Source organism: Marmota monax, unplaced genomic scaffold (assembly GCF_021218885.2).
Source record: "Marmota monax isolate L192 unplaced genomic scaffold, Marmota_monax_Labrador192_F-V1.1 WCK01_AAM20220418_F8-fsc00107, whole genome shotgun sequence".
Classification (NCBI taxonomy): Eukaryota; Metazoa; Chordata; class Mammalia; order Rodentia; family Sciuridae; genus Marmota; species Marmota monax.
In genome coordinates, this window is record NW_026693761.1 from 2,915,804 (window position 1) to 2,943,612 (window position 27,809).

At 42.0% G+C, this 27,809-nt stretch overlaps 1 protein-coding gene across 3 annotated transcripts in view; it reads left to right on the top strand.

Moving 5' to 3' along the window:
* Eepd1 (endonuclease/exonuclease/phosphatase family domain containing 1) overlaps nt 1-27,809 on the top strand; it is a 123,379-nt gene that overhangs the window by 68,112 nt on the left and 27,458 nt on the right. For all 3 annotated transcript variants that reach the window (XM_046460613.2, XM_058584452.1, XM_058584450.1), the window contains exon 3: nt 5,109-5,160. In XM_046460613.2, the coding sequence (XP_046316569.1) occupies nt 5,109-5,160 (52 nt within the window). The remainder of the gene's footprint in view (nt 1-5,108; nt 5,161-27,809) is intronic.

Sequence of the window (27,809 nt, forward strand, 5' to 3'; positions counted from 1 at the left end):
CTGCAGGGACGTCACCTAGCTTGTCTCTTCTACACCATGACTTTTCTTCACCATCAGTGTGTGCCTGGCATTGTCCCCGTCATCAATTCTAATTCTTTTATAAGCCTTACACTGCCAGATACTACACTACTAAACAAGACATCTGCCCTCAAGCACCTTGCCTTCTTAAAAGTTTGTTAGCAAACCAATTGGACACATTCTGTGTGTTTCTGGGTGCTGTCCATCTTAACTTCAGAACTTGCCCTTGAAGTTGTTTCTTTTTCTAAATACATCACTGCTATCAGCTGCTTTTGTACGATTTGCCTCTCTTCTCAAAGTGGCATGCAGAAAAAGAAATTGCAGTTTATTGCAGCTTTCATCTGATGGGGCTCTGCTGCTTTCAGAAGATGCTGACCAAGCACCATGCCACCAACAAACATATCCCCATTGGTCTATGTTGGAACCTAGGAGATTCTCAGCAAGACACATATCCCCTGTCTTGTAGGGCATGATGTAACGTGGGACATGTTGCATCAGAAAAGAGGAAATTTAACTTGCTGGCTGCTACCTACCCACTTCCCAGTCCTGGGGCCACATGTGGCTAAGAAAGCACCTAGCGATTAGCCAGAAGGCATTGCCATGGGTTGTGATGAAGAATCGGACCACCTCTAGGATAGGCTCAGAACCCTTCTGCCCTCATGGACAGCTCAGATAGCACGCGTCTCCCATTACTGCCTGTAGGATGGGTATAGATGTAAATTCTCCCCACCCTGCTAACCTTACTCTGATTGGTTCCTGTACATTATATTAGCTCTTTGTTTTTTCTCAATAAACGAGATCCTGCTTTGACTATTCTCCCTGGCGCGTCTGATTGTCCTCCTCCAGGGAGGGCTAGGTGTGGGCGGCCAGGAGACCTTTACCTTTCTTCGCCCATCCTGGTTGGGGCATGCTCCCCCAATCTCTCTCACAGGTCAGGAGGGAAGGGGGGGGCTAAAAACCCCAACACTGTCTCACTCCTGCCTGGTACCCAAGCAACACTGTAGCTCCTCTCAGCTCTTTGAGGGCAGAGATGATGAATGGCACAGCTTCTAAACTGTAAAGAGGTATTCAATATATGTTTGTGAAATTAGCAGAAGGAGGAAGGGAAATTAGGGAGGGACAGAACTGAAAGTGAGATATCATTCTCTTCCAGGGCAAGAAGTTAGATAATGTCAAATAGAAGATTTGGTAAATAGGTTGGTGCTTCTTTATACGTATGAAATTTCTTCCCAGAGAGTACCTGATGTGCTAGAAGAATCTGATAACTGAAATAAGTATCCCAAATTTGAAGAGTGTCCAGTAAGGTTGGAAATAACATTAGGATAGTTACATAACAGGACATTTGAGAATGCTCTAAGGGCTGCATCTCTCAGGAGGAAGAGGCACAACATGCTGAAGAGACCCAAGGAAATGAGCAGCAGTAGCAGCTGCTCTTATTAACACAATGGTTCCTGTTTTGAAACTCAAACTATTAGAATTGAGCATCTTATATTCTGTCTCTCTTGCCCCTAATGCTGTCCCATCTAAGTTCTAATATTTCTATTTTTTCCACCTTCCCTTACTCCCTTACATTAATACTATTTAGTGTCAATTTTTGGAGATGTTAAATGAGGTTTAGCTCACGTGCCATTTTCAGTAGATTAGTTTTAGCTCCCTGGAGTTGAATTGAGAAGTGTTCTGAAGTTGAATTTAAGTACAGTGTGGGAAATTTCCATGGGAAGAGGTGGAAAGGGCTGGAGAGTCACAGTGTACATGCCAAGTGTTTGCCATCTCTGTTCTAGAGCCCAGTAGAATGAGGAGAGCAGGGGGTGGTAGCTTTCATCTTTTTACCTAAATGAGTCAGCTAGCAGCTTGGGAGGTTGAAATAGGAGGATGGCGAGTTCAAAGCCAGCCTCAGCAACTTAGGAAGGCTCTAAGCAACTCAGTGAGATTGTCTCTAAATAAAATACAAAAAAAAAGGGCTGGGGATGTAGCACCCCTGGGTTCAATCCCTGATACCAAAAAAAAAAAAAAAAGTCAATTTCATTTTCATTCAGAAAACATTGGCTTTCAGATCATGTTCTACAGTGGCTGGAGAGTTAAAAAGCTGAACAGTACCTCAACCCTCAACCTTTTCTCAAGCCTGTTGATATCTTTTTTTTTTTTTTTTTTAATTTTATGGGGTTCTGAGGATCGAACCCAGGGCCTTGCAGGGCCTTGCACATCCTAGCCGAGCACTCTACCACTGAGCCACAACCCAGCCCAAGCCTGTTGATATCTGATACTAAATCAGACCTCATGACTGTAGAACGGGCAGGAATAAGAGACTGTTTTGAAAGTCCTTCCACTGTCAGTATTTTCCAGTGGTTATTTCAGAGGCATTTTAAGCTTCTGAAACTTGAGCTCAACTAGATACTCCCAACTTAGCATCTAAGTTGCCATCCAAATTGCTAACTTGGAATCTTAGATTTGTATATTGGGAATCAGAATGTGCTGGGGAGTGGCCAGTGGCTTTGACCTGCCGCTAGGCATATTTCATTAATGACTGTCATGCAACTGCACATAGTGGCTTTTCCAAGGATGAATCCATCCAGTCATCTTATTTGAAGCATTCTTTGTCAGAGAAACCAAAGTGTAGTCTGTGTTTTTTACCCACCCTGGAAATGTCTGAGCTGGAATATGGGAGCTCTGAAAGCAATTTGGCCCTTAGGCCTCTGGGCCCCATCAGTCAGTAAACAGTCCTTGAGCTGCTCTCCATGTGCCGGTTATAGGCACTGCAGAGGTAATTATGTGTTTAAGAATGTCTAAGCCAGGCGCAGTGGTGCACACCTGTAATCCCAATGGCTTGGGAGGCAGAGGTGGGAGGATCGTGAGTTCAAGCCAGTCTCAGTAACTTAATGAGGCCTTAAGCAACTCGGTGAGATCCTGTCTCTAAATAAAATAAAAAAAAGGACTGGGATGTTGCTCAGTGGTTAACTACCCCTGGGTTCAGTCCCTGGTACCAAAAAAATGAATGTCTGAGCCCCATCCACTAGGAGCTTTTACACTTGAGAGGAGACAGACAAAAGCATCCCAACAAATAAATACTGCAAAGATACCAGTAAGTAGACCCAGAAAAATACAATGTGAACAGGGTACTCTTTACCTTGGGAATTCAGGAAGGCTCCCTGGAGGAGACGGCATTCACATTTCATCTAGAATGAGATCCTGCGATGGAGTTTGTGTTATAAAGCTCTTGGGGAAGGCCCTTCCAAGCCAGAGAAACAATGAAACCAAACCTGTCCAGTGGAAAGAAGGAAAGCTGGTGTGGTTGGAGTAAGGGAATGCCCTGAGACCTGTCCATTACCCCTGATGTTCGCTAAATCTTGGTTGTTGGTAGTGGCTTCTTATAAGCCTTGAGAACATTTATTGCACTTCCTGGAGCTGCTTTCAAATAACCCAGTGCAATTGATTAGATGCACTTGCTTAGTTGTCCAAAGAGAGGGTGAAGAATTCTGGAAGTCAAGGTGAACCTTCCAATGGCATAACCCTGTGGAGGGAGCCAAATGGAACAGGTGGAGAATATCTCTGCTCTTCAGAGCCTGTGCAGGTGGTGAGAGTGCGGGCTACAGTGACCAGTCACCCCAGCACATTAGCCAGGTGGAGAAGGAGCCACATCACCATCAGCAACTGACCTATTCCTTAGAAAATCTCCTTGAACACTTGTGCTTCTACCTGTGTGCTGAGGCTAGTGCAGCCCTTCCCTGCAGCCTTAGCCATTTGCTCATTGGATACATGAACCCTTCAAAGCAGCATGTCCAAAAAAAGAAATATACCTTCCCTATAAAATCCACCTCTGAATTCTTTCTTTCCAACTGCTGGCTGCAGTCTAGGCTTAGGCCCCTAGCTTGGGAACTGACAAGTTGTCTCTCTCCCCTGAATGACTTGGTAGATCCCTCTGTGGACAGCCTTCAACCCAGCTCCCTCCCCAGGCAAAGCCGTTTTGGTTTGTCCTTTTCAAGTGCTTGCTTTCACCTCTTTCAACTCCTCCAACCTCTATGGGTCCAGGCTCCTCTGTGCATCTGTGCACACACCTGACACACCACACATCATATCCTGATTTGACTGTAGCTTCAAAGAGGCTGTGAGCGCCTTGCAGGCAGGGGCATGTCAGAAAACCATCGTCCATGCTCAGCCACTATACACAGTACGGCTCCAGCAGTGTTGCTGAGTTGCTGAGCAGGTCCTCTTTGTATGTAGTGATTTTATCTATTTTCTCATTATCATCAAAGGCACACCAAGTGAAAATGGGTACTGAATATGGGTAGCTGTTTTCTTCTTCATAATCATCTAAATTTATTCAAATTCCTTGCATGAAGCAGCTAAAGTTACTTTTAGAATGTTTTGTGGAGAAATGTATATAACATCAAATTTTCCATTTTTCAGCGTATGGTTCAGTAGCGTTAGCACATTCACACTGTGTGTAGCCACCACCACCCTCTGTCTCCTGCACTTGCTCATCCCAAACTGAAATTCCATTCACATTACATAGTAACTCCCTATTCCCCAGATGGTCCCATTCTCATTTCTGCCTCTATCAGCTTGACCACTTTGGGTCCCTCATGTAAGTGGAATCATGCGTCATCTATGTTTTTGTGACTGGCATGTTTCATTTAGCATAATATCTTCAGTGTTCTTCTATGTTGTAGCAGGTATTTAGAATTTCCTTCCTTTTTAAGGTTGAATGACCTATTCCATTGAATGAATACACCACATTTTGTTATCTGTTGATGGACGTTGGAGCTGCTTCTACCTTTTGGTTATTCTGAATACTGCTGCCATGAACATTGGTGTGCAAATATATTTTCAAGTGCTTGCTTTCAACTCTTGGGGAATATCTGAAAGTAGAATTGCTGGATGATTTAGTAAAAATTACCTGTAAAATTTAGAAGCATTTTTTACTATTTTTTGAGTAGTGGTTTTAATTTAAACTAAAGGTCACTGTAAGATGAGAGGTGACAAAAATGCAGGCTGAAATTCCACACTTCTGTTCTCGCAACTTGTGTGATGATGCTTGGTGATATAACATGATTTGTTTTCAAGTGTGGTTTTGATTTTTTTTTTTCTTACAGCATCAAGCTTCTAGCTGTGCAAGAACTACTTGACAAAGAGGCCCTGGAAAAGGTAAATATTTTGTTCTTCCTGCCCCATCTTCACAAACTGCAGAGTGCCACACATGGGGAAAAGTCTGCCTGCTCCCAGTCACCAGAGACAGCACTTATGGCAAAGGTGGTCCGTTATTTTGTATTCTGGATAGTGAGGTGTACACAACTGTAACTAGAACTCTCCACATTGCTCATACTTTGTTCACCCTTGCCGATGCAGCCTTGCTGGTTTCTCCAGGGTTGTGTGAAGGCAGGGGTTTGGCTTGCAACAGGGTGGGCCACACTATGGAAAGGCCTTCTGGGGTTCACAGCACCATGAGCCAGAGGTCTCCCACCAGCCAGGTTCTGAACTCATCCCTTCCTGCCGCTCTGCTTAGCATTTTCTCTCATCTGGGTATGTGGCTGATGGAACTGAGGCCTGGCAATGTTCAGTAACTTGCCCAAAGCAAATGAACTAAATGGAAAAGTAATGATTTGAATCCCGTAGTTTCATTTCCCAAACAAGTGCTTTTCTATTTAGCAGGCAAGTTTATAAGTTTGTATCCCTAAATTTTAGGCTATCTCTGAGGATTGGGAAACAATACTATTGCCATGAACATTGGGGTATAGATATCTTTTCAGGTGCCTGCTCTCAACCCTTGGGGAATATACCTGAAAGTGGATTAACCCACCCCACAAATTGATGTTTCACTGTCCCCTGAAGAGACATCCAGTGTGTCTGTTTTCTATGTTCAGGTCAAGTCCAAAACAAGACCCTTTCCTAGTTGTGGGTTCAAGTTCTGCATGAGAGTTGGGGAGACTATGCAAAGCAGGCGGGGCAGGTGCTGGGGAGGACAGGCCCCCACATTGCCACACCTTGGGCTGCAACTTATACCTACTCACCTGGGGTAGCTCAGGACTCTTCTTGTAGGCATAACTATTGGTATTAATTGGAATAGTTATGCTCACATAAAAGCAAATGGTTAGAGAGATAAGTACCCAAACAATATGATTTTATTTTAGGGAATTTAAAAATGGTTTAGATCAGTGGCCAGTCTGTTAGCACTAAAGTGAATAATTTCTTTGAAATAAGCACCAAGCAGTGCTGAGGGGGAGGGAAGGGTCTGAGCTCTGGTGTTATATTTAATATCCCCTCAGCCTTGTTTCCAACCTGGGTCAAACTGGGATAGTGTTGCTGTCTAGCCTCAGAGAGGCGAGAGGAGGACTAAATGAATTAATGTAGTGAAAGGGCTTTCTAAATACCAAAAGCACTCTACTCATATTAATTCTTAATTACTTGTATTAATTCTTAATATGCATTCAGCCATTAAACCACACTAGGCCTGGCTATAAAAGCTATTAGCCAAACAATAGCACTGGATATAGACAGTAGATTAGACAAAGGTATTATATCAATGCCAACTTCTCCTTAATTTGATAATTTGCTTGTGATCATATAAGGGATTGATTTTGTCTTTGAGAATGATAGCTGATGTATTTAGGAATAAAGGAATATGAAGTTTAAAACTTGTTCTCAAAAAAAATTCTGAAAAAAATAGTGATCTATTTAAGAGAAAGATCAGCATAATAATAAAGCAAACGAGACAAATTGTAAACAATGGAGCTTTCAGGACGAAGGGGTATATGAAAGTTTTAGGTATGTTCTTGAAACTTTTCGAGTTGACTCTTCTCCTCCACCCCCCCTTTTTTTTTCTTCATTATGGTCACTACAGTTATTTGTGTTATTCCTCAAAATAAATAAATAAAATCCAAAAACCTGGTAACTGTGGAGCCCCAGTGCTAAGTTTAGCAGTATAATAAAAATACACATACCAAAAATATAACTTAGGCTTTTGAGTTGTGTTACTGTCAGTGTAGAGAGGCCACATAGCCAAGCCATGGTGACTAACTGCATACACAATGTAACAGTGAAATGGGGCCAGATTGCTGTGGTTGGCAGAGGAGCCAGGTATATTACCCTGAGAATTCCTTGTAGAGGCTACCATGGCTTGGGACCAAAGCCTGCCTCTGTAATGGATGGGTTATCTTGGGTTATTTATCCTCTCTGAGCCTTAGGTTCCCAGTCAGAAAAAAATGGAAATCATAATCCCCAATTCACAGAGGTTTTGAGAGGGTTAATTGGATAGTCCATGTGAAGATCTTAAGCCCTGTACCCAGCACTCAGTGATCCCCAAAAGTTAGCTGCTGTACATACTCTTCCTCCTCCCCCTCTTCTTCTGCCTCCTGTCTTCTTCTTCTCAACAAGTCTGATGATGAGTTTGTGTTGTTTCTCATCTCAGTAGATGAGCAGCAGAAAGCTGATCTTAATGTGCACAGGGACAAACTGAGAGCCAGGTGCACTCAGTTTCCTTCTTTCCCCTCTGTGCATTGGTTCATTTATTCTTTCATGCAGTAGGCATTTGTTGATATTTCAGTGTGCCAGTAGAAAACATTTCTAGAAAAGTCCAGAAGCAACCAGGCATCACGAGTTTGGTGGCCAGTTGCATTTGGGGTAACACATGATATATTGCCTGCAATCGTACTATTTTTTGCAGTAAGATTGGGCCAGTTAATATGCTGAAATAAGATATGTTCCCTGAGAGCCTCATCACTGACAGATTCCCTTCCACTGAGAAGTTGTTTTTTTTTTAAACTACAGAGTTCTGCTACTCAAAGTGTGGCCCACAGACCAGCAGCGTTGGAAACCTGTTAGAAATGCGGAATCTCAGCTCCCATCCTAGATCCCCAGAATCAGACCACATTCTAAAAAGACTTCAGGTGACTTGCGTGCACTGAAGTCCAAGAATATTGCTGCAGGATCATTGATTATCAACATCATGACTGTTTACTAGTTTATAATAGTCAGAGCCCAGAAGTCAATTTTTTTTTCTTTATGGTCAATTAAGCTCCCTTTTTATGGCATCAAAATAGAGGTAGACACCATCATTCTAATTCTAAGAACCTTGTTTTTTGTTTGTTTGTTTTTAATCTTTGACTTGCCTGATGCTTCTTTTCACTAGGAACATAGTCTTTATTTAATTTAGCAGGTAAAGCCTGCAAGAAGGCCCCAACACACACAGCCTGCAGACCTCAGACCTCTTTGTCTTGTAGCTGGGTGTCAAATGGCAACCCACTTTTGGGTTGTGTAATTACTAAACTCCAGAGACCCTATAATGATGGAACTGGACAGTTCTAGACCCAACAGTCAGGAGTGTGGAGGTCTCCCTCTTGTAAGATGGGAGCGATTCTGAAGGGGTCCTTTCCCTCATAGGCATGAGTAGGTTAGATCTGAACAGTAAAGGGTTTAAATGAGAGAAGACATAATATCAAACACTAAAAAGAAGCAGCAGTGTTTGGAGGTCTCACAGAGAGTAGTTTTTCTCACTGCTATCAGGCATTACTGTGATCTTAGTATTTTGGCTGCCCCCAGCCGCGTGCCTGAGTTGCACTTTCCCTGGTGGTTCTCGGAGGAGAGCCTTTCCATTTTTAGAAGCGCTGAGGTTTTCCTGCTTTGTACAGAACCCAGAGCTAGTTTACTCCCAGCCTCACCTCTGTTTGGCAGTGGGACCTGGCAGAGGACATTCTTCTGAAGCTCAGGCCCCCTTTCCTCATCTATAAGACCCTTTTCTATGGTTCCCTTCCATTCAAACTCTGGGGCTTCATTTTATATGATCCTTGCTCACATGACAAAGGGGATATTTGGGCTTTTTGTACTCTTGTCTTCTAGGTTTTTCTGAGATTGACACCTACTTGAAAAGCTGCCTGTGTGATCCACGCTTGTTGGGGGCACAGGCCACCTATCTCATACCTATTGCCTGTCCTGCCCAAACCCCCAATCCCCCCATGTTCTAGGCCATGACTCAGCCATTAATCCCAAGTCAACTGAGTTCAGAGCATGAACTTCTAGAACTGGCTCTGAGGGTGCACAGCTAGGGGTGACTCCAGCTCAGCTGCCCCTTGCAAGGGATCTACTGGGCTAGTTACCCACCAACCTCAGTTTCTTTTCAGCTTCTTTACCCTTGTGGTCCTTATTGGGTTTGAGGGCTTTTATGTTTCATCTCTTCTACTCACCATCAAAGCAGGCTTTCTGGGAAGACGTAAATGGTGAACATATGACCGGTGAGCCCAGGACATAGGCCAGTAGGGCTCTGGTTTTTACCTCTTACTGTGTGTCTTAACTTAGGGGCAGTAGATTGGGGAGAAGGCTTGGAACACCTAGCAGGTCAAATCTCTGGATTTCTCTTCTCCACCAACATGGCACAGAGCAAGTTCCCAAACTAGTGACAGTGATTTACTGAAAAAATAAGTCATAAACCAAGCAATTAGCAACCTAAGTTTCTCTGTCAGTTTCTTATTTCAAAAAAATTGTTAGAACTGTGAGCAGGGCATCTAATAGATATAAATACCAGGCATGTAACCTCTCTCAGAGAAAGTGTTTTGGATTAAGACGTGCTTTTTTTGTCACATTTCCATCAGGTCCCAAGAGCAAGGACTTACTTTGAGAAGGATGCACGTCATGCAGCCTGTGTGCTCTTTGCTTTGAGAATGGGACCTTTTTTGTTTTTCTGAACTTAAGTCACAGGGACTTGTTTCCCAGGCTTTAAAAACAGGCTCATCTAATCCTTTAAACATGGCATTGCATGGAAGGAAATAAAAATATTGGTACAGCTTGATTTAGAAAGATCGTTTTTCAATGACCCTTTCAAATGGCTTCCTGCAAAGCTGCAGACAATAGTTTGGCCAAGTCACTCCAGCTAGAGGTCACCCTCACCCTGGCAGGACCAAAGGGCGGGCCACCAGCTGACCCAACCTAGACCAACGCCTGTCTGAAAAGCTGCCTGTGTAAGCCAGGCTTCCTGGAGACACAGTCCACCCAGCTCACCACGGTTGCCTGTTCAGCCTCACCCCACCCCGGCACCCCCAGGCCACAACTCAGCTCACAAAGTTAACTGAGTTCATGCTTCATCTTCTAGAACTGGGCTGTGGGGTATGCTGCTGGGTTCAAATCCAGCTCTGCTGCTTGCTCAAGAAGGGGATTGTCAGGCAAGTTACCAACAACTTCAGTTTCTTTTCAACATGCAGGGTCCCAATCCCATATCATTGAGATTATTTATGAGAATTAAGTGAAATAATAAATAAAGAGATTGTATACATAGTAAGCACCAGAGTGACAGTACCTGATACCCTCCCGAGTGCTGTCAGTAAGCTGAACCTCTGGTTTTCATTCATCATCAACATCATTGGTACCTCCTCCTCCTCTCTTGAGAAGCCCAATTTGAGATTGATTGTTGTCATCAGAAGATGTTAAAGAAAAAGTTACATAGTGGTGCATGCCTATAATCCCAACAGCTCGGAAGGATAAGGCAGGAGGATCACAAGTTCAAAACCAGCCCCAGTGACTTAATAAGGCCCTAAGCAACTAGGTGAGACCTTGTCTCTAAATAAAATATAAAAAAGGGTTGGGAATGTGGCTGGATAGTTAAGCACTCCTGGTTTCAATCCCTTGTACCCCCCAACCAAAAAAAGAGAGAAAGTTACATCCCCACTTCATTCATATGCCAAACTGTGTGTGTCTGTGCATCCTCTCGTCTGCTGCCACTAGATATTTTTCTTAGTATTTCAGCTTTGGAGTCAGCAGTTGTGTCTAGTTTTCCTGCAGGTAGAGCAGATGATCTTCAAGACCCCTCTTAGGTAAAGTAAATATTTATTTTCCCAGCAAGCCTGGGACTAGAAAAATTTGAACTTGCTGCATTACCCAGGGTCTTTTCCAGCCAAACCTTTGTGGTGAGCCACACTGGAATTAGAGGTTTAGTCCTCAGGGAATTTTCAGCAGGAAATGGGGGGGGGGGTAAACCATTTTGACATAGATGTATGCGACTATCCTAATGATGCTAAACGCTCATGGCTGTCATTGGTGGTGGTGTTTCAGAATATATATGCATAAACCAAGCTTTTGTAGCATGCCTTCAGAGTGGTTTTTATTGCAATTTCAATTTCCAATTACTTTTGTTTGTGTGATAATCCAGTACCTGCTCTGTGCCTAAGTTATAGTCTATTCCAAGGGGGATAAAATTATAAAATACTTTACATTTGAATGACATTCAAAGAATTCCAAAATGTCTGAAGTGAGTGAGACTCACTATCCAAGGCAATCCTGTTTTGTAGATGGGATGAACTGCTTTATAATTATGAAGGATGGAAAGGCAGAGGTAAAACTGTGGTAGAACTGAGTGAAAATATTCAAGGCAATCCTGTTTTGTAGACGGGATGCTGAGGCCATGGGAACTGAAGTGCCTCTCTCCCACTAGGTCCTCAGCAGGTGTGCTGATAAACCAGGACCTACCCTAGTGGGCTAGGTTCCATATCTGGACTCTCTTCAGTATAGCCCCTACCTCTCTTCCATGATCTCATTTAACCTGGACATCAGGCTTAGAAGGCTTTGTGAACAACACTATCGCCACATTTTCTAGGGATGGCAGCAGGTCCAGAGGGTCAGTCCCTGTGCCAGGTGATGCAGAACTGAAACCCAGATCTTCTAACAACATGATCTGAGGCAAAACAGATGGGTAGTTGGTGTTTGTCTGCATAGGCACCATTTGGTCTCAGAGAATGTGGGCTTGGGGTTGGAGAGAGGGAAGTAAGGGTTTGGGGTTGTAGATATGGACATTGTCTGGGGAACATGCAAAGTAAAGGAATGAGCAGTGGTTTGAGGACTGCCTGGAGCCCACTGATCAAGCAAGAGGTCTATGAGCTGATGAGGAATGTCAGGAAAGGGCAGAAAACATGGATTGGATGCACCTTTTACTGACGCTCCAAGTCCAAAGAAATTGCTTTAATTTTATAAAAAATTTTTAAAATTCTGTTTGGAAAACACAATGTGCCCTTTAAAAATATCAGCATGAGATTCTTCAGGTCCCTTAGTTTGTTTTCTCCCCTACACTAAGTCCTTCATGTAGTTGGAGCTTAATTGGAAGGTCATCTTGAGTGGTCAGCATTCAGTGTCGGTAGAGTGGTTTTGTTTTCTCAGCGGGTTGAGCTGGACCAGTGTCTGATCATGATTGAACTCATTGCCATCCCTTTCCTGCCTAAATCTTTTGTCAGCAGGAAGCTGGCTACTTTGCTTGAAAGGACCAGTGAGCAGAAATAGGGGCCCCACTGGGGACCTCAAGCTGTGCAGCATGGAGTCTGACTCAGGCTCCCCTTGGCCACTGCACTGCATGCCAGCTCCACTTTCCAACCTGTACTCTTGGTATCCACCCATGCACCTTGCTGCCTGGCAGGGGAGCCTCTGGAATTATGGGCCAGGTTCCACAGTTCATTTAAAAGGGGAGAGGGAGCTGGAGAGGTAGCTCAGTGGTAGAGCACTTGCCTCACAGGCAGAATCCCTGGGTTTAGTCACCAGTACTGCAAAAAAAAAAAAAAAAAAAAAAAAATTAAAGTTGTATTTTCTCCTTATTCTTTGAAAGTCATCTCAAGATACCATGTATATATTTAGGGGATCCTCCTACCTTTCCCTTTTTCGTGAAAAGGTTTTATTTGAAGTGAGAAAAAAGGAGAGTTCCCAAATAGAAGTTTTACATCCTCTTTAGCTTTATGAGTTGTCAAAGATAAGCAAATTAAATAATGAGGTTCATTTAAAAATTCATTATTTAAAAACATGATGTGTGGGCTGTGAATCTAGTTCAGTGATAGGATTCTTGCCTAGCATGTGTGAGGTTCTGGGTTCAATTTGCAAAAAAAAAAAAAAATTAAGTAAAAAAATAAAAATATGATGTGTAATGCTAAAATTATGTAAGCCCAGTGTCCCCATTCACTGCTGATGATGTGAGACTATCCTTCAGTAAGCTCTTGAACCCTGGGATTCATTAGTCCTCAAGACACCCCTACCCTTTGGCCAGGATCCCATTTCTGGGAGTGTATCTTAAGGAAATGATTCTTAGAAATGGAAAAATAATAAGCATGTTATAGCATGCTTTATAATTATAAAGGATGGAAAGGCAGAGGTAAAAATGGGGTAGATCGACCTGGGGAACTGAGAGAAGGGGGAACTTGTCTTGGGACCAGTGAGTGGTTCATGGCTTAGGTGTCAGAAAAGAATTTCAGCCAAAGGCATAGACAGAGGTTATTTAGGAAGTAGATACGTATACAGAGGAAAATGGGGGCACTCTCAAGAAAGAATGCCTTCAAAATAAAGCAAAGAATATACATTTAAGAGGGAGAGATGGGAACTTGTAGGTGTGGGCTGTTAATATTTATAGATGGATGGCTGCAAGGGGCTGGACTAGGGGCAGGATGGGGCTACACAATTTTGCACTAGTTTTTCCTGTGCTTGTGCAGTGGCCTTTGGGTTACAAGGGCATGGTCAGGGGTGCAGGCCCAAGGATCAGGAGTTGTTCATGTGTGCTTTCTGCATTTCAGTGGCTGATGGGCATCTCCTTTCAGACTTAGTGTATCTTTTTTTTTTTTTAAATTCATGATTTAAAAACATGATGTGTGGGCTGTGGTACTAGGGATTAAAGCCAAGCTACATCTCCAGGCTTCTTCAATTTTTATTTTGAGATAGGGCCTCCCTAAATTGCTGAGGCTGGCCCCAAACTTGCAGTGCTCCTCCTTCAGCCTCCCAAGTCATTGGGATGATAGGCATGCACCACTGCGCCTGTCTGAGACTCACTATATCTCTTTTATCCCAAATTTCTATCTCAAGAAGTACTGCAAAAACAAACAACAACAATAACAGTAACAAAAACTGGGGAAAAAAAGAGAAAACATTTTGTGAGGAAGAGAACCCTAAACTAATGTTCTCATTTCATCAGGGAAATTTGGGGGGGAAAAACCCCAATAAAACATAATTAGTGGTAACTTTTCTATTTTCAGTTTTATCATTGACTAATATTTCTGGATTGGGCTTTTTAAGACCCCTTTGGCAGCTGTAGCTAGAAGAGCAGGAGGAAGGAACAGGGGAAGGGAGACTCTCAGGGTCCACAGGGTGAGTGGTACACCCTCTCAGAGATGGAGCCGCCCTCTCAGTAGCCCAGAATCCTCTACAGGGGGTCTTTCTAGACCAGAGCAACCTATGACAGATCTATCGGCTAAATATAACCTACAGCTTAGTTTTTATAAATAAACTTTCATCGGAATACAAATGTACACATTCGTTTAACTTACTCTCTGAGACTACTTTCATGCTGCAAGGACAGAGTAAGGTAGTTGTGACAGAGATGGTATGGCCCACAAAACTCAAATTATGTGTTATCACAAGCAAGAGTTTGCTCACTCTTGTTCTAGACCAATGGTGCTCCTTCCGGTATCAGGTAAGAGCCCTGTGCCCTCATCACAGAAAATTGCACGTACGTATCTTTGCACACAGTTGAATTTCCATATTCAGGAGTTCCCAGACTTCCTGAAGCTTCCCTGCAGAGGGCTCAGATTCATATCTCTGGGGCCTGGTGAAGGTGGGATTCATTGCTCTACCCTGGAAATTTCTTTCGTCTTCAAAATGGAGGAAGTATTTCTAATAGTGGAATACATCAACCCTCACCAGTGAGATACAGGCCCAGATCAGGAGGAAAGCCATTTTTCTGGCCAGATTTTAGTCCGGTTTTAGATGGCACTGTATCCCGTTGGCACAGAAACAACACCTCTTCACTTCCTTCTCTGTGGCTTCTGGGACAGTCCCCTACTGGTTAGCTTAAGGGATTTGTCTGGTTTCTGGAGCATCTGTGCGCTTCTCTCTTTCTAGAACCATTTCCTTCATTGGTAGCAGCAGGCATATTTAGGTCTCCCTAACCCTGAAATATGCCAACAGTTGTCCTGCTTTCTTCTTTGCTACTGTCTTGTTTGTCCTCTTCCCTCTCCTGGTGGTTTTATTAAATGCAAGAACCCACCCTGCACAGCAGCCTTCATTCCTCCTTAGCTCTCCTCAGTTCTTAGGAGCCTGGGTCCTTTCCTACTTAATCTAATAAATCACAGCTCATCTTTGGCCAATTTCTAACATAACTCAAAAGTATTTTAATTCACAAAATTTCCTTTCTATTATAAAAATCGTTATGAAATGATTTTATATAGAATTAAAAATTTTATGCAATTTTGATCATATAGGAGTTTATTATAAACCAATTACATGTACTTTTTGGTAATTTCTGTACACCTATTTCTGTCTTTTTTTTTAATGAAAAACTATTGGCTTAAGGTTGAAAAATACTTTTAAAAATTTTGAAGCCACTTAGATACAGCAATAAGAATTTAGGAGTGAGAAAAGGAAGTAAATCTTGCCTGGATCTTGTTTTATGGAGACCAACCTACCCCGTGGGGAGTCTGCCTTAGCTGCCATCTCTTACTCGTGATGGTTGTATGTTGGTGATAGTCCTCTTATGTTATTTTTTCCCAGTTCTTTTTAAAAAGGCTTTTATTTTGTGTTAGTCTCCTAATCGATTCTGGATTTACAGAGGAAAAGAACAGAAATCTCATATGCACGGGGACCACAAAAGCAACACAGAGTCCAAAGGCCAGCCCCACAGAAAAGTCATTTCAATCAGGCCTCAAGGTCAAGAGCCTTGCCTTTCGGCAGTTTTTCAGGTCTAAATGCTTACAGAGCTGGGTTTATTTTGGCTGTGAGAAACTGCCCCCTCCATGTTTTATTGAGACTCCTATTACCAACCAGAGAGTCTTGCTGGCCTCTCTTGGTGGCACATAAACGATTAGCTGATTTTGTGACTTGTCAAACCTCTGGTTTAAGCACAGTGTGTCTGTTAAAACTTTTCCTGTGCTGGCTTTTTCTCCTTGAGATGCCCTCTTTCCTCCTGGAGGATATCTGCAGTTTCCAGATCGCATGATAGCAGAGTAGTTTATAACAGAATAACCTTCTTTCAATAATAATATCAACTCTGGGCAAAATGCATTCAAGTAATTGACATCATTAAAGTGCAGACAAAGCAGGCAAAAACTAAAGGGGCTTCAACCTTTGAAGGAAGGAACCAACACTGGGTAAGATCCATGCCACTGCAGCTTTTTCTGAATGCACTCCCCAGCCTGTGTGGACAGCCACCGCTCAGGCACACAGTGGAGGTCTCTGAGGGGATAGCATGCATTTTCTCCCTTTTTTTCCTTGGTCAGTCTATTTAAAGGTTTCTCTGATTTTATTGACCTTTTCAAAGGACTTTGGATTTTACTGTTGTTCTCTATTATTTTTTTATTTTATTTTTTTTATTATTAGTTGTTCAAAACATTACATAGTTCTTGACATATCATATTTCATACATTTGATTCAAGCGGATTATGAACTCCCATTTTTACCCTATATACATATTGCAGATTCACATCGGTTACACATCCACTTTTTTACCTACTGCCATACTAGTGTCTGTTGTATTCTGCTGCCTTTCCTATCCTCTACTATCCCCCCTCCCCTCCCCTTCCCTCCCCTCCCCTCCCCTCCCCTCCCATCTTCTCTCCCTACCCCATCTACTGTAATTCATTTCTCTCTCTTGTTTTTTTTCCCCTTTCCCCTCACTTCCTCTTATATGTAATTTTGTATAACAATGAGGGTCTCCTTCCTTTACCATGCAATTTCCCTTCTCTCTCTCTTTCCCTCCCCCCTCTTGTCCCTGTTTAGTGGTGATCTTCTTCTCATGCTCTTCCTCTCTATTTTGTTCTTAGTTGCTCTCCTTATATCAAAGATGACATTTGGCATTTGTTTTTTAGGGATTGGCCAGCTTCACTTAGCATAATCTGCTCTAGTGCCATCCATTTCCCTGCAAATTCCATGATTTTGTCAGTTTTTAGTGCAGAGTAATACTCCGTTGTGTATAAATGCCACATTTTTTTATCCATTCATCTATTGAAGGGCAACTTCTGAAATGGAAATGAGGAAAAACACCCCATTCACAATATCCTCAAAAAAAATAAAATGCTTGGGAATCAACCTAACAAAAGAGGTGAAAGATTTATACAGTGAAAACTACAGAACCCTAAAGAGAGAAATAGAAGAAGATCTTAGAAGATGGAAAAATATACCCTGTTCATGGATAGGCAGAACTAACATCATCAAAATGGCGATATTACCAAAAGTTCTCTATAGGTTCAATGCAATGCCAATCAAAATCCCAACGACATTTCTTGCAGAAATAGATAAAGCAATCATGAAATTCATATGGAAAAATAAATGACCCAGAATAGCAAAAGCAACTCTAAGAAGGAAGTGTGAATCAGGCGGTATAGCGATACCAGATTTCAAACTATATTACAGAGCAATAGTAACAAAAACAGCATGGTACTGGTACCAAAACAGGCGGGTGGACCAATGGTACAGAATAGAGGACACAGAGACTAATCCACAAAGTTACAACTATCTTATATTTGATAAAGGGGCTAAAAGCATGCAATGGAGGAAGGATAGCATCTTCAACAAATGGTGCTGGGAAAACTGGAAATCCATATGCAACAAAATGAAACTGAATCCCCTTCTCTCGCCATGCACAAAAGTTAACTCAAAATGGATCAAGGAGCTTGATATCAAATCAGAGACACACCGTCTGATAGAAGAAAAAGTTGGCTCCGATCTACATATTGTGGGGTCGTGCTCCAAATTCCTTAATAGGACACCCATAGCACAAGAGTTAATAACAAGAATCAACAAATGGGACTTACTTAAACTAAAAAGTTTTTTTTCAGCAAGAGAAACAATAAGAGAGGTAAATAGGGAGCCTACATCCTGGGAACAAATTTTTACTCCTCACACTTCAGATAGAGCCCTAATATCCAGAGTATACAAAGAACTCAAAAAATTAAACAGTAAGATAACAAATAACCCAATCAACAAATGGGCCAAGGACCTGAACAGACACTTCTCAGAGGAGGACATACAATCAATCAACAAGTACATGAAAAAATGCTCACCATCTCTAGCAGTCAGAGAAATGCAAATCAAAACCACCCTAAGATACCATCTCACTCCAGTAAGATTGGCAGCCATTAAGAAGTCAAACAACAACAAGTGCTGGCGAGGATGTGGGGAAAAGGGTACACTTGTACATTGCTGGTGGGACTGCAAATTGGTGCGGCCAATTTGGAAAGCAGTATGGAGATTCCTGGGAAAGCTGGGAATGGAACCACCATTTGACCCAGCTATTCCCCTTCTTGGACTATTCCCTAAAGACCTTAAAAGAGCGTACTACAGGGACACTGCTACAACAATGTTCATAGCAGCACAATTCACAATACCTAGACTGTGGAACCAATCTATTATTTTTTTAATCCTCTAATTCATTCATTTCTGCTCCAATTTTTATTGTTTTTTTTTTTCCTTCTTCCTGTTTTGAATTTAGTTTGATCTTGTTTTTCCAGTGTCCTAAGGTGAAAGCTTAGGCTATTGCTTTGAGACCTTTCCTCTTTAGTACTGTATAGAAGGTCTACAGCCATAAATTTACCTCTGGACACTGCTTTAGCAGAATCCTGTAAATTCTGGCATGTTGCATTTTTACTTTTATTCATCTCAGAGTGTGTTTAGAGTTCGCTTGTGATTTCCATTTGACTCATTGGTTATTTTCAAGTGTGTTATTCAATTTCCACATATGTATAAATTCAGCTCATTTCTTTCTCTTCATGATTTGTGATTTCATTCCATTTTATTGTGATCAGAGAACCTAATTTCTTTGAATTTAGTCCTCGTGAATGCTTTGAGGTTTATTTTGTGACCTAGCATATGATCTATCAAGAAGAAGCTCCATTTGCACTGAGGAAGGTCAGAAAGTGTGGATTCTGCTATTTTGGGGCGCTCTGTAGAATGTCTGTAGGTCTAATTGGTCTATGTTATTAGTCAAGTACTTTATGTCCTTATTGATCTTCTGTCTGGTTGTTCTATCCATTATAAAAAGTGGATATTGACGTCTCATTGTTGAATTGTTTGTTTCTTCCTCTTTAAGTAGTTTGAGTCACAGTTTTTAGACACATATATATTTATGATGTCTATGCCTTTCTGATTGATGGTTCCTTTTATTATATTGACCCCACGTCATCTCTGGTACTAAACAGTGTATGTGTGAGCACATGCATGTGCCCAGTAGTAGGGATTGATCTCAAGGACATTCTACAACTAAGCTATGTCCCCAGCCTCACCCCACCCACTGTTTTTTTGATTTTTTAATTTTGAGACAGGATCTTGCTAAGTTGCCAAGGCTGGCCTCAAATTTTCAATCCTCCTGCCTCAGCCATCTGAATAGCTAGAATTATAGTCATGTGCCACTGTGCCCAGACAGTTTTTGTTTTAAAGTCTTTTTTCTGATGATATTAGTATGGTCACCCCAGCTCTCTTATGGTTGCTCTTGGCTTGCTGTTTTCCATCTTACTACTTGCAACACTTGTGTCTTTGACTCTTAGGTGTGTCTCTTGTACACAGCATATAGTTGCATCTTGTTTTCTATCTAGGTTATAGTCTTTGCCTTTTTATTGGATTGTTTCATCCATTCACATTTAGTGCTCTTACTGCTGTAGTTGAATTTATGGATGCCATCCTAACTTTTATTTTGTGCCTTACATCCTTTTTGTTCCTCATTACTGCTGTCTTTTGCATTAACTGAATTTTTCCAGTGTAGCATTTTAATTTCTTTAATGACTTTTTCCACTACATATTCTAGAGTTATTTTCCAAATTTTTTTTTCCAGGATTTACCCTGTGTATCGTAACTAACAAATTTATACTAACATGTCAAATTTCTACTATTGCAGATTTATATTAACGTAATTCCAGTAAGGAATATCATTAGTACTACAGACCCTTGTTCCTTTTTATTATTATTGTGTATATTATATCTATATATGTTACTAAGTCATACATTATTATAATTATTATTTTTATATTTTATGTATTTTAAAGAAAATGATCAAGTATATATTTATAGGATTAGGTATATTATTCATCTTATTTATTACTTCTAATTTCCTTGCAGGTTGAAGTTGCCACTTATTGTGATTTCCTTACTCTGTTTCATCTTTACTTCCTAATTCCCCACCCACACACATACACAATGCTGGGGATCAAACCCACGGCCTTAAGCATGCTGAACAAGCACTCACATTGAGCTACATCATACCCCTATAATTGCTTTTTAAATTAATTAAGAGAATAAAGGATAAGAAATGACTTTGTAGCATCTTTTATAATTACCCTTATCAGTGCTGTTCATTTTTTCATAAGGATTAAAAATGGTCTGAGGTCCTTGCCTTCATCCTGAAGAACTTTCTTTAGTATTTCTCATCAGTCAGGTCGGTTAGTAACAGATGCTCTCAGTTTTTGTTTGTCTAGGAATGTGTTTCAACTTTGTTTTTGGAAGATGGTTTTCCTGGATATAAAATTGGTTGACTGGTTTTATTCAGTACTTTGAAGGTTTGTTTGACTGCCTCTGGCCTCCATTATTTCTGATGACAACTCACCAGTTAATCTTATTGGGAACACACGACTGTTGACAGCTGCATGTATCCCTGACAGGGGCATGTGTTCCAGCTTTGGGACATGAAGAAAACATGAATAACTGTTAAAAATTCAATCGGTGAAAAGCCCCATTACTGCCTCTGGAGGTCACCATGTTGACCAACTGGCATTTTTTTACCAATTGGATTTCTTAACTGTGATTTATGCTTCCTTCATGTTCCAAAGCTGGTCCAATATTGGTGACACAGCTTCCTTTGCTTGAGGAGACTTAAAAGACATTATCTGCATAAGTCCAGCAAACATTTCACATGGTTTTAAGAAAATGAAGATATCATGCTATTTTAGAAAGACCAAGAAGGTCTTTGTAGTAAGCAAACCTTGAATTTGACTCTCAAATAATAGGTCACGAAATCAGTTTTCTTTAGTACTTGCATATGTGCGCCTGTGTATACACATGGGTAAGTGAATGAGTGGGTGGATGGATGGGTGAGTAGGTAGCAGGGAGACAAATAGAATATACCAGGTTGCCATATAAAAATATATTTGTGGTTATGAGTCATCATCAAAAATGTTTGAAAACTGCTGTCTTCGTTCATTTGTTGACTTGGAGGAGGGCCTGCTCTGGAATTTTCCCAGCACTAGAAGCCCTCTTCTTGTTTTGGGGTATATCCTAAGCACTCTTCTTTCCTACCTTGTTAATTTTTTCACTGTATTTTTACTTCTTAAAATGTTCCCAGGTTATTGCTGTCCCTTCAGAATTGTTACCCGTAGCCACCACCTCCAACAAGTACCCAGCCAGTGGTGGTGGAGGGAGTTACATAGGGTTTCCTGTCGTTTTCATTCTACCTTCAAATGCCTCTCTTATCAGGAAATGCTAACAATGAGTTGATACTGAAAGAACTTTTAATTCACTTTTTTACAGAATTCTAAGACTTTTCATGAATGATTCATCCATTCATTCATTTCTGGAGAGCATGACTTTGTATTCAACAAAGTTTGGGTTGGTCAGTCATTTAAAATGAAACAAAAGGGCTGGCAGGTTGAAAACGTTTTTTGCTGAGTTGCTAAACGCATTTACAAAGGATGTTCTCAGCAGGTAAAATTATCCCGATTGAGCTGTTCATTAAAATTGCTTCAGCAGAAATAATTCAGTGGAGAGTCCTGACAGATCGTCGACTATGCATTTAAAATGAGTAATTCCTGCAGCTGATAAAATATTTTTATTAGCCTTCAGGAGACATTCAAATGATGAGTTTGGCCCTTCACAGGATTCTAAGCTCCTGGACAAACATCCAACCTGGCTTCTGAGGTTTTGGTCTATCTGTGTAGAAATTCAGAAAAGTATACTGACACTTCCAATGAGCAGGATCCAAGACCCCCTTCCAGGTCCTGGACTTGTTTTTCCTATCACACCCCAGGTGTGCTGCTGCTCACTCCTGCCTGTGTCCTAAGCCTGTTCAACATGCAGAATTGTTTAGTTTGGGGAAGAAAAGAAATCTAAGCAGCACCCCACCTGTGCATTACTCTAAAGTCGCCCTCGTGCTTTATCTGACAATGGCTCTCTACACAAATGGACAATCAAGAGATCTCTTTAAGTGCCTCCATGGATGCCCTGTTGGGTCACAGAGCACCTTCCCCATGTGTCTAGCTATGAGGATCCTCAAGGATCAAAAGTCCCCAGGATGAATGCAAGAGCCCCAGTATCTACACTGCAAAGGATTTTACCTAGAAGGGAAGGTGACGAGTTCTGGGGTTTAGTCTGAATCCCCAACATTTATACCAGTCTCTGGGGGAGCAATAAAGCCTTTCCCTTCAATTACAGATTGTAGGACTGTAATTTATATCATAGCAAATCTCCTCTGAGATTCAGGCAGGCTTTGTCTTCCCTTCCTCTCTTCACTTGGCGGAAATCCCTGGTGAAGAATAAATTGCTACCTATCGATTGCGCATCTGGTTTTCCTTTGCCCACACATCCTTGTTACGCACTCAGTTTGTATGAATGTTTGTGAATAATGAGAACGGTATAACAACTGCTTTTTATGCATTTCAGGATGTGGCAGGGACATATTAGATGTTTCAATGCTTATTTAGTAACTTCACTTAACAGCATTTTTATGAAAAAGATTTAAATACATGTTTGTGCTTGTGTGTGCGTGTGTATGTGTGTGTGTGTGTGAGAGAGAGAGAGAGAGAGAGAGAGAGAGAGAGAGAGAAAGAGAGAGAGAGAGAGAGAGAGAGAGAGAGAGAAAGGGAGGGGAGGAAGGAAAAGATGGAGATAGTATGTGTCTTCTACATGGAAAAAGTTCTTACAAATTGATATTTATTATTGTTAGACAAGTGAAATTTCTAGAATATTGGAAAGCAGGGAGAAAAATTAAAACATGCAAAATTGTGATCGGTCTTGCTGATTTCATTTTGTCTCAGTCACTCATTTATATTGTAAACCTTCCACAGCACAAGTTGGATCCTATTACTCCCTCCTTAGATAGCCATCCCTCAGTATCTGCTGGGGATTTGTTCCAAGAATCCAGCCCCTCAAGATACCACATCAGCAGATGCTCAAGTCCCATATATAAAATGACATAGTATTTGCATCTAACCTACTCACCTCCACCTGTGTACTTTAAATCATCTCTAGGCCACTGATGATACCTAATACAATGTGAATGCTATGTAAATAGCTGCTGTTCTGTATTGTTCAGAGAATAACGACAAGAAAAAAGTCCGTGCATGTTCAGTACAGACACGAATGTTTTTCTGAATATTTTTTATCTACACTTGGTTGAATTCATGAATGCAGACACGGAACCCATGGATGCAGGGGGCCAACTGTAGCTGTTTTAGAGGGAAGCCAAGTGGCATAATGGAATCACGTAGCTGTCAGTTTGGGTCTTGGCTCTGCCATCTACCCTCTGGGTGATCTTGAACCTCTTACTTAACTCTTCCAGTCAATGGAGGATGATAATGCCTTCCTTGCAGAGCCATATTATGGATCCCATCCTACAGTGTGAATTTGGCCTGCAGTGCTTGGCCTGTGGTAAAATTTCCAATAAATGAGAACCACTGTGATTCAGGTTCCTTAATGTAAAGTGGCTCCCTCTACTCTACTGGCACTGCCATGATGTTCGTGATATGGGCTTTGGCCCAGAATTCAGCTTGATTTTTGTAACCCCACTCTTCTCTTTTCTGTCCTGGTGGCTTTCAGCCTACGCACAGCCTGTATGCCAGAAGGGTCCCCAAAAGCCTATGAAACTAACATCAGGCCGCTGGGCTACTTTTACGTGCCTCTGGTCAAAAATTTTTTGGGAAGGGAGTTTGACTGAATGATAGTGTGAGAATCTGGCTCTCCATTTTTCCCATTAGCCCAGAAAATTGAGAACCATTGAGTCTGAGGACATTCTCCAAAAATGAGAACGCTATTTTATGAACTGCCACCTCCGCTGCTTGCTGCCTTGAAGTGTCTGGGAGTGAAAAATCGCAGGCCTCACCAGTCCTTGCTGCCCACACAGAAAAGAACAATCAAGCTTATGGGGTTTGCTTGGAAAAAAAAATAGGAAATATACAGGCTCTAAAGTAGGATTTAGCATAATGCAAATTCAAATAAAATAAGTCATGAATCAGTAATTCTTTCACCCACAGCTTGGAAGTTTTTATTTTTATGATTATTGCTGAGGAAATAGGCCACATAAACACCATTTAGACGAGCTGAAGGATGGCATTTTGTAAGAAAAATGGCAACCAGAGCAATTTCCCTGAGGGTTCATAAGTGCTAATTCTGTTTAATGTGACAGTTCCTAAATAACTCTGGGCTCTTCACAGAAACACGTGTGGGTTGTCCCAGGAGCTCTGCAATCTAGAGCGAGTCAAGGAGTGAACTAGTCTTCAGCAGGTACAGAGGGAGAAAATGTGCCCAGGGGGTTTAAAAAATATGTGGGTATTCAACTAAGAGGAAGGATGGGGAGCTAATGTAAACTGCCAGTTTCTTTTACTCCTAAGTAATTGTCTTTGAATTGAAGTACCTAAGTAATCATTAGTACCCCCCTCCTTTTTTTTTTTTTTTGGTTGCATGTCTCTCTCCCCATCTTCCTTTCCCGCCCCTCCACTTTCAGTTGCCTTATCTAAATTTCAAAGCCTCAGATAACAATTTTTTGAATTAATTGTATCATAGGGTGGTTTGTTTGGGATTAGAGGCAGTCTTTCCCCTCCATCCATTTTACCTATTCTTTGAGCCTATTCACCTGACAACATCCAAAAGGGAAGAAGACGTGTGCCTGGCTGGGTCTTGTAATTTGTCTTGGGACAGGAGTGATTATCATCCCACACGTTTGGGTCACAGCCCTTTTTGCTCACAAGTTAACGTGTTGTAACATAGGTGGCTGACTATTCCTGCTGAATTGGGGGCTCAGCATTTCAGTGTGAAGTACCAAACGAAGCTCTGCCTTCCCAACCTTCATTTGTGTTCCTCAGGCGGACTCAAAACCTTAAATCCCAGATGCTTACACACAGTAAGTGGTGGGGAGAATAGAAGTTCATTGGATTAGACAAAGGGGAATGAAGGGAAGGGAGGGAGTAGAATGAATTGAACATCACTTCCCTACGTTCCTGTATGAATACACAACCGGTGAAACTCCACATCATATTCCACCAGAAGAATGGGATCCTAATTAGAATAAGTTATGCTCCATGTATGCGTAATATGTGAAAGGACACTCTACTGTCATGTATATCTAAGAAGAACAAATAAAAAACTGGGCTGGGGATGTGGCTCAAGCCGTAGCACGCTCGCCTGGCATGCACGGGGCGTTGGGTTCGATCCTAAGCACCACATACAAATAAAATAAAGATGTTGTGTCCACCGAAAACTGAAAAATAAATATTAAAAAAGTTCATTCTCTCTCTCTCTGTCTCTCTCTCTCTCTCTCTCTCTTAAAAAAAATAAAATAAAATAAATAAATAAATAAAAAACTTAGAATCCATGCGATGGCATGTTTGGTGCAAACCACGAATGGCCATCCCCGTATTTTTGCTCTGATGCAGGGTTCGCTTCCCTCTGCCTGCAACTTTCCTGTGCTTTCCGAAAATAGCCACAAAATCCTCCAGAATTCATGGCTATTTTCAGACCTGCTTCTACTTAGAATAATTAGCTTCAATCATTACTCACAAGTTTGGTGCCTAATTGGGAAAGAAGTACTTATTTTATTTGCCCTAAAACTCTCTCTTTTTTTTTTTTTTAAGCTTCAAAGGGCCAGTATTCCAAGAATTACGGAGCCCAGGGCTGCTCTCCTAGGTGTGCAGCTACAGCTTGGGGTAGCCCCGGTGCACGCAAGTCCTCAGTGCATGTTGAGTGCAAAGGTGGTTCCTCTGCTTCCCCTTCAGCACCGAACCCACCACTGAACTCACTCACTATATTTTGAGGTACAATTCATGCAACATGAATTAGCTGTTTTAAAGTGGACGATTCATTGACCTTCAGAGGCCACGGTGATATGCACCCATCACCTCTAACTAGTTCCAGGAACATTTCATCATCCAGAAAACGAACCCTACACTCACCAAGTAATCACTCTCACCCGCTCTCCCCACAGTGCAGTGGCTGCGGTCTGGATTTTCTCCCCACTGAGGTCTCTGTTCTGAGTGTTTTGTACAAATGGATTCATGTGACATGAAGCCTTTCATGTCTGGCTTTTTTCACATGATGTAATGTTTCCAAGACTTGTCTGAGCTGTGGCATGCATCAGTATTTCATTTATTATGGCTGAATACTGTTCCCCTGTATGGGAGGCATTTGTCTGCTAATGACATTGGGTTGTTTTCATCTCTTGGCTGTTGGGAACAGTGCTGCTACAAACAACTGTTTACAAGTATTTACTTGAATAAATGTCTTTTTTACTTCTTTTGAGCCAAGTCACCTTTATCCCCTGCTAGCTCTCAAAAGTGCCCCCTGCTCTCCTCTTGGTCCAGCAACCTTCATCTCTTCTGTACTACCCAGATTCAGTGTTCGTGACCATCCTGGACCTTCTCCAGCCTGCACTCTATACTGCAGCCCCTCCGCATTTTCAAAATGCAGGTCCTTGCTCACACTCTTCAGTGGTTCTAGGATGGCTCATGGATAAGGGACAAACTTTTCTTTGGATACAGAGACTTGCATGGCTAGACAAGCTCATCTCACCATTCTTTCCTCTCACCATATCTGCTGCAGCCAAACTAGCTTCTCTGTCCTCCAACAACTTTGCCCACCACAGGCCTTTGCCATTCCTGATGCCTGTAATATTCTTCCCTCCTCTTTGCCTAATTAAGTTCTCTTACCCTTGATTTCTGAGCTTAAACATCAGCTCTTTGGAGAAGCCTTCCCCAACAAAGTCAACCCCCACCCCACGGTCCTGGATGCCCACAGGCTCCTTGAGCCAGTTCTTTGCAGCACAAGTCCCAATTGCACTTTTATATTCGGGTGGTTATGTTAGTAACCACCCCCATGGCCTTCATTCCCAGACTAAGCTCAGGTTGGGCAGGGAACTATGTCTCTTTCCTAAATCATTGTAGTTCTAGAACTGCTATGGACCAGTGTCTGTGTCCCTCAGACTTCATATGTTGAAGTTCCCTAAGCTGCATGGTGAGGCTATTTAGAGGCAGAGCCTTTGGGAAGCACTTGGGTGATGCGAGTGCAGCCCTCATGCACGGAGTCAGTGCCCTTGGAAGATGATTTCTCTGTTCACCAAGTGAGGACACAGCAAGAAGGCAGCCGTCTACACACCAGGAAGAGGACCCTCGGCAGGAGCAGAATCAGCTGGCATCTTAATCTTGAACTTACAGCCTCCCACACTGTGAGAAACAGATGTTTATGACTTAAGCCACACAGTCTGTGGTATTTGTTAGAGCAACTCACACTGACTGTGACAAAAACCCCACCCAGGATGGCCACGTAGTCATTGTTTGTTTTATTGAATGGTTGGCAAATCTGTTCTCCTTCTCACGAGAGAATATCACCAGCTACTTTCTCATCCCTCCCTCCATGCCCGTAGTGCTTTATTTTTGAGGGCACTGCCTGCCTGGCTCCTATCCCCAACCTCAGCTCTTGCCTACTTCCTCCAGTAGAACAACAGGAAGGCTTGCTGCACACCGGGCTCTGTGCCTGGGTCCCTTGCTTTGGAAGTGTCAGTCTCTTGAGACAAGAACCACTCTTTTCCCCTACTCCAAATGCAGAAACTGAGGCCTGGAGCAGGTGAGTTATTTGCCCAAAGTGAGAACTCAGTCATGGGCCGAGGCTGT